This window comes from Rhamphochromis sp. 'chilingali' (assembly GCF_963969265.1).
Source record: "Rhamphochromis sp. 'chilingali' genome assembly, chromosome: 12".
Lineage (NCBI taxonomy): Eukaryota > Metazoa > Chordata > Actinopteri > Cichliformes > Cichlidae > Rhamphochromis > Rhamphochromis sp. 'chilingali'.
In genome coordinates this window covers 29,853,537-29,860,739 of record NC_137939.1, presented here as the reverse complement: position 1 = coordinate 29,860,739, position 7,203 = coordinate 29,853,537, and the positions used below count along the sequence as shown (strand labels likewise).

The following is a 7,203-nucleotide window of genomic DNA, read 5'->3' as shown; positions in this document are numbered from 1 at the left end:
ATTTGGTATATTAGGCAGTTTGCACAACTCCAACAAGATTGAAAATCAATATTTGGTATTCCTAAAGGACGCCTGAACTCTCTTAGACACATTTTAGTCTTTAAGTAGTCTTCAGGAATAGTTCTATAAGCATCTTGAAAGAGATTCAAAGTTCTTCTTTGGATGTTGGCTAATTTGTGTTCTGTTCCCTGTCAAAGTCACCCCCACACTGTTGACGTCTAGGCTCTGGGAAGGTGAGTCCATGACGGATCGTGATCCATTGTGTGTGTATGTTTTTTTTGTTTGTTAGTCCGGGTATTCTTTAACTTAGTATGCTTTTTGTGGTCATTTTGATGGTTATAAATTAAGCCATTCATTGTTTAATTCTCTCCTGACCACCTCCAAACATTGAGACAAAAACGTAAAATCTGGATTCATCATCCTCACACTAAACAGGTCATCACAGATGGATCCCCCTCACTGGGACTGGTCCTGCAAGAGGTTTTTTTTTCCTGGTAAAGGGAGTTTTTCCTTCCTGCTATCACCAGCTGCTTGGTCACAGGGAGTTGGGGTGACTGTTGGGGTTTTCTCTTTATTATTGCCAAGTGTATACCTTACAATATAAAACACCTTAAGGCGACTGTTAATGAACTGTAAATACAATTTAATTTAACTAAACTGAATCACACGTTGCAACTCATTGTCAGTCATTTGGCATACCTCAGCATTTTCTGTTTTCATATTTTAAGAATGTCTTCTTGACTGCCACTCTTCCACTGAGACCATTTCTAATGATGCATTACTCAGGTCCTGTGTCAAGTCTTTGCTGGCTGTTTTCCTGTTTGTTACAGACATAACATTCAGACACAGTTTTTTGTAGGCCTTCCACTTCTTTTGTCTTCCAACAGGCTGCTAATAACAAAGTACCTAAAGATGCAATTTAAAATCAGACAAATTTAATTTAATTTAATGCTTGAATGATTCAAGTACCAAAAAGCTTGTCTAATAGAGTTCAGGCAATGCTGTAAGTAGTTTCAGAGACAAAAATGTTTTTATCTGAATATGGTGGGTAATAGGGATAGACTGAAAATGAATGAAAAAAGCAACCAATGTCCCAAGAAAATCTTTGAAAAATCATCCAGGAAACCTAAAGACGTATTGTTGAAGAGAACTTTAAAAATACAAGAAGATCAAAATACAAGATTTTGCTTCCTGGAAGCAAATTATAAAGACATGAGAGGTGGCTCAAGTCTGTTTCAGATTACTGTATGTATTTGTGCCATATTTGTCTTTACAAATGAAACCATCACGGAAAAAATTAACTGGTAGTTCTAGTCAGATTTGAGTAAACGTGTATTATAATGTGGTCTGTAGATGAATGAAGATAGAAAGATGGATAGAGAGAAAAAAAAGTTAAAGGACCAATCAAACGAACGTTGTAGCGGTACGTCATGACGTCGCCGCTCGCTTGCGTCTCAACGACGCTGAAGTGTAGGATGTAGCACAGGACGTGGCTATCAAGCTTCTAGCTACACTGGGACGTCTGAAAACCCCCCCCCCACAGAATTCGTCATAAAGAACTGGTTTAATACACGCGTAGGTAAGTATATCTGTTAGTTATGGTATTTTCTTCTAGCGTGTGCAATTGTAAGCGGACATTTCTCTGTGTAATACGCCTAGACTGAGCTCTGTCTGGTTAGCTTGATGCTAATATCCAGGGAAAACCAACGGTACCGTATTTGCTAAAAGGGATGGTTAGTGGAATAGCGATAGCTACATGTAATTCGTGACTAGAGAGGGGTTCTTATATCCAAGCATTGAGGTGCTTTTTGTGTGCTGACCCCAGCTGCTTTAATTATAAACCCCAAATAACTGGAGCAAAGTACAGCGTTGTCAACGAAATATCTTCCATATAGCTAACGTTAGCGATGCTAATGTTTGCAGGGCATGTTGAGAGCAACTGGAGAAATGGGGGGTCTGTAAATCGCCTACATGTGCCGCTTTCAGTCAAATTGGGTCATCAGCCAGTCAGCTGGAATGACAGGATGTTCTCATTAGGTGCCATAGGTGATAGTAGGGTTTAATTTACACAACGTTAGGTCAAGGGCATCGATACAGGGCTGTGTGCTCAATGTCTTGAGTCATTGTTCCTTTAAAACATTTTTTTGGTTAAAGCAGAAAACGATGTTCATAAGGATAAAACAGGTGTGAGATGCTGTTAGGTAAAGAATATAGATTATTGCAAGAAAATTTGAAAACGACTGAGCTCACGTCTTTTTTAATATATCTCCAGATAAATTGCGTCGATCTTGGATTTTGTCCCATGCAAGAACTGTAATGAATCTAACAATCACTGTGAATATTATAATTTTTCTTTTTCTTTTTTTTTTAAACTCTTTTAGCAAGGAGGCCATTTTACCAGATGTGATGTATCAGCAAAACATCAGGACCTGAATGGAAACATTTGAGGCCTTTTGTGCGTGAGGTAGGCTTAAAATATTTGAACGTGTGAAGGATTTAGGCAGATTATTTGGCTTTGCTTGGCAAGTAATTTGTCAACATGTCTTGGTAAACTTGCCCTTGTTCTTTGAATCTGAACTGCTTTTGATTCTTTATGTAAACTCAGACTGAGCTGATGGTGTTGAGCACAGTTGTATTATGAAGCAGGTTCAACATATCCAGGGGTTTTGTTTTTTTTGTTTGTTTGTTTGTTTTTTTGCATTAGCTGGCTTTACCAAACCTAAAACTTTATTTTAAAAAAACGAAGATTTTTATTCATTCTCACACTTGCATAAAAAAAGGGAATTTGATGCACATGACTGCTTCTCAGCATGAAATTGCCAGATTGTGTGATAGAGATCTATGAAGAACATACATACCTCAAATGGCAATTGTTGCTGCTAGACATTGTCAATAGATCAAAGCTAAATTGATTTTATTGGTTAAATATACTCTGTGACTGATATACAGCAAATTGACTGATTAATTTCTAATCTGCTGTATTTTCAGCAGTCTACTACGAATTATGACAACTGAATACATGTACATTTATATGACATGTGGTCCACAGTATGCACTGTGATGGCTTCATTTATTTTTATTAGTGTTGTTCAGCTGGTGCTATATATAAAATGGTTTCCTTCAGCAGAGAATCTGTAGCACACTTGGATCATGCTGTCTTTAAGAGTACCAATTAAATTGTGGCAGTTGCTCACAATTGTAAACCAGAACTCTGAACACACCTGCTCTGGACCAGGTTAAGAGTTTAACATGAGTTACCATGGTGACCACTTTTGTGACACTGAAAACTCTTGAGTTTTAAGCTTGACATACGCTGCTGACCTATTAGTCTCGCTTTGTGGTACACCCCTCAAGGCTAGTTGAGTACCATCTGGTGTTTTTCTTGTCACTAAAAGTGTTTTTTTTAAATCACTTTGGGGTCATTATCATACACCCAAATAAATTTAGGATTAGTCAGTGCCTCTCTGTTGCATAAGAATTAAAAATACTTAGTCTTTGTACAGATTAGTATCATCTGTCTACAGTTGTCTCTAAGAAGTTAATATGGCTAAAAACCTTTTTGTGTGTTGTTCAGGAGGTGTGGGTAATGTACCATGGGGTACGACGTTACGAGGTTTCAAGGGGAGGTGGATGAAGACCTGTTGTGTCCAATATGTAGTGGAGTGTTAGAAGAACCAGTGCAGGCAAGTCTTTGATCAAAATACCCCCCACCTTTTAATTCTATCTGTATTTCTGACATTACATTTGTTTTATATGCATATGCATTTTTCCACCTCAGGCTCCACACTGTGAGCATGCTTTCTGCAATGCCTGTATAACGCAGTGGTTTGCCCAGCAGCAGATTTGTCCTGTTGACCGCACAGTAGTGACGCTGGCTCACCTCCGTCCTGTGCCCCGCATTATGCGCAACATGTTGTCCAAACTTCAGATCAGCTGTGATAATGCGAGCTTTGGCTGCACAGCCACACTGCGGTTGGACCAGCTGCAGTCACATCTCAAGGACTGTGAGCACAACCCCAAAAGGCCTGTCAACTGTGAGGAGGGATGTGGGTAAGTGGATTCCATAGAATAAATCCTTACAAGCCTCCTTTGTATTTTATAGTATTAAATTTTCTTTTCTTTCTTAATATTCTGTTTTTCTCACTCTTGCAGGCTTGAAATGCCCAAAGATGAGCTGCCCAATCATAACTGTATTAAACACTTGCGGAGCGTTGTCCAGCAGCAGCAAACTAAAATTTCAGAGCTGGAAAAAACTGTAGCCGAACATAAACACCAGCTGGGGGAACAAGTAAGAGTATTTTGCCTACACAATAGTATATTTTTGACAAAATATTCAGTCTAGTCTTGATAAAATATTAACAGTTGTCTGTCTGTATGATATTTGGCAGAAATAATTCGAGTGCCATGTCTTTGTGGTATAAGACACAGATGCATGCCTATTATATGTGTTTGATGGACGTGCAATAACAATGGTCTCCTCATTCTTATTGCACTTTTTTTTTTTTTTTTTTTTTTTTTTTTGGTGTGGATGTGAATCTATTTGGGTTTTTTAAATGGACAGTTACAGATTTTGTACTTGAGGCAGTTTTGAGAGGTTTTTCATTCACTGTATTGCTTTTCATTTCCAGAAACGAGACATTCAGCTGCTAAAAGCCTACATGAGAGCAATTCGCAGTGCAAACCCAAACTTGCAAAACCTTGAGGAGAGCATCGAGTACAATGAGATACTTGAGTAAGTGAAGCTTTCCTTTCCTCTCCCAATATTTGATCTGAAATAAATTCAGTTCCTAATTTTCTTTTTTTTTTTTTTTTTTTTTTTTTTTTAAATCTTCAGGTGGGTAAACTCCATGCAGCCTGCTAGAGTGACACGCTGGGGTGGCATGATCTCCACTCCTGATGCTGTCCTCCAAGCAGTCATCAAGCGATCCCTCATAGACAGCGGCTGTCCTCTCTCGATTGTAAACGACCTGATCGAAAACGCCCACGAGCGTAATTGGCCGCAGGGACTGGCCACTCTCGAGACGCGGCAGATGAACAGGCGCTACTATGAGAACTACGTTGCCAAGCGTATCCCTGGCAAGCAGGCAGTGGTGGTGATGGCCTGTGAGAATCAGCATATGGGGGAGGATATGATCCTGGAACCCGGCCTGGTTATGATCTTTGCGCACGGAGTCGAGGAGATCTTATAACTGTGCAGCTAGCTGAACTGATCCAGCGACGAATAGGGACGTTTTGCTTTGGGGGTTTGCTGTGATGAGTATGATTTCTCTCTTTGGAGTGAAACCTTTTGAATAAATCTGGCTTATTTAAAGTAAACTCTTAGGCTTACTCCTAAGCTTGATACCTATGCCTTAAAGTAAGGACAAATGCTTATTGAACCTGGCAAATATAAACTTAAACTGACTGATATCTAAGATAAAAGGTGAGATGTGATGTTTACAAGGTTTATATTTAGTGCATTATATGATCTGATTGTTCTGCTACATGTCCTGATAGAGTAATAAGCCCAAACCCCAGTTTAATGTGCTCTGTTGTATAAATGCTTGTAAATAGAAATACTATATTGAATTATAAATGTTATACTCCTCACTGTAATTAGATTTTTCTGTTTTTGTTAATCTCAGTTCTCTTTAGTCAGCTTCTCTTACTGTCTACAGGGACGTGCTTGCTTTAGTATTTAGTTTCCTGTGAATATTCCCAGAGACATTGTGCTTCTCAGTTTAGATTGTTCAGACCTTCTGTGCCATTTGTTTTATTTATTGTGTTGCCTTTCACACAATTATGCTTGAAGATGTTATCATGTGACATTTGGAGCTCTGCCTTTATCGGTGCATTTGAAGTTCACTGCAGAAAGAAATTGATTTTGTGTTCTATCTGTTTGTTGCCTCAGTTGTACATATAGTCTGTATGTTGGGTCTAGTGAAAGTTTTAAAGTTTGGGATATGACTATGTATAATGAGCTTTGAAAAAGTGTTGTGGCTCATTTCTGATTTAAATATAGACATTTACATCATGGACATCTTTTTCATTATTCACAGTTGGCTAACATTGTTGCTGAAATGCCACTAAAACCAGACACAGCTTGGAGATTGTACCAGTATTTGTAAAGTCACTTTTAAGGCTTTCAAGAGGAGAAATGCTTCGCCATTAGTCACTCATTGCTGTAGTAAGACGAGCAAAAAAAGCTGTTGTTATAGAAACCCACACAAGTGGATAATTCCCTTTACTATTTTCCTTGTTATTGTTTTTGTTATGTGTCTGTTATGTACCATGTTGTACAGACAAGGTAATAAAATGTAAAATCTGGGTGGATTTTTGTCATTGGAAAAGCCTGAGTTTTTATTTGGCTTCCTAATTAGGAAAAAATGCAGTTCCTTATTTTACCACAACATGTCATCAGAGAACTGCTGGGAAGTACACTTCATAATTCACTTCAGCTGACTGCTTTATATAAAGATTTAAGTCCAGAGAAAACTGCTGCAGCCTGTAAGAAGTCACGATATGGAGTGTGAGGTGGTGCTGTCCCAGTTTACGAAAAAAGAGGAAAGTTTAACCACAAAACTAAAGACGGGGGGAAAAGTCTGACTACTCTGACCTGACTCACTCTCCTTTTCTAACCCAGACACCCACATGTTTTCCATGTCTGTTATCCTCTCCTGCCAGCCTCGTCCTCATTGTGCAGCTTAATCCCTCACCATTGTGCTCAGTGGAATGTGAAATCATGTGCTTTACCAAATATTGTGGTTCTTGTTAAAGTCCACACATATAATTATGTCATGTGGTTGGTTGAGGACTGGTATGCTGCAGTACCGCACTGGCCAGAATATTACAATACACCTCAGAATATGTGTAAATGTATAATAAAGTACTTAAGCCTTTCCACAAGAAGCATAATTTAAATAAACAGAACTTGGTTTAATGGAGACGCAGAGGAAGCATTCACCTCATTTAAGAAAATTTAAAGTGTGGTTGCATTATACTGCAGCTATATATGTGTTTGTTAGGAAATAAACAGGCAGTGCAACTGTTTGAATTTCTCTGTTATATTAATGGGCTACTGCGTGAGCAACTCATTCACATACTGTGCGATAACACCAGAAGCTGTACGGCGTTCACCCATAACAGACATCTTGCATGGTAAGTTCAATTTTTCATTTTATCTGTAACGTATCCGTCGTTAGTGGTGTACAAATGTAATGAAGT

At 38.6% G+C, this 7,203-nt stretch overlaps 1 protein-coding gene across 1 annotated transcript; it reads left to right on the top strand.

Annotated features, from left to right (window-relative positions):
- Positions 1 to 1,442: 1,442 nt before the first annotated feature.
- rnf41 (ring finger protein 41) lies at positions 1,443 to 6,325 on the top strand. The gene is made up of 7 exons (XM_080898665.1): positions 1,443 to 1,579; positions 2,382 to 2,464; positions 3,575 to 3,683; positions 3,779 to 4,050; positions 4,153 to 4,288; positions 4,629 to 4,732; positions 4,835 to 6,325. Exons 3-7 carry the CDS (start codon positions 3,594 to 3,596, stop codon positions 5,187 to 5,189), a joined length of 957 nt encoding a protein of 318 aa, XP_080754791.1. The 5' UTR covers positions 1,443 to 1,579; positions 2,382 to 2,464; positions 3,575 to 3,593; the 3' UTR covers positions 5,190 to 6,325.
- The last annotated feature ends 878 nt before the right edge of the window (positions 6,326 to 7,203 follow it).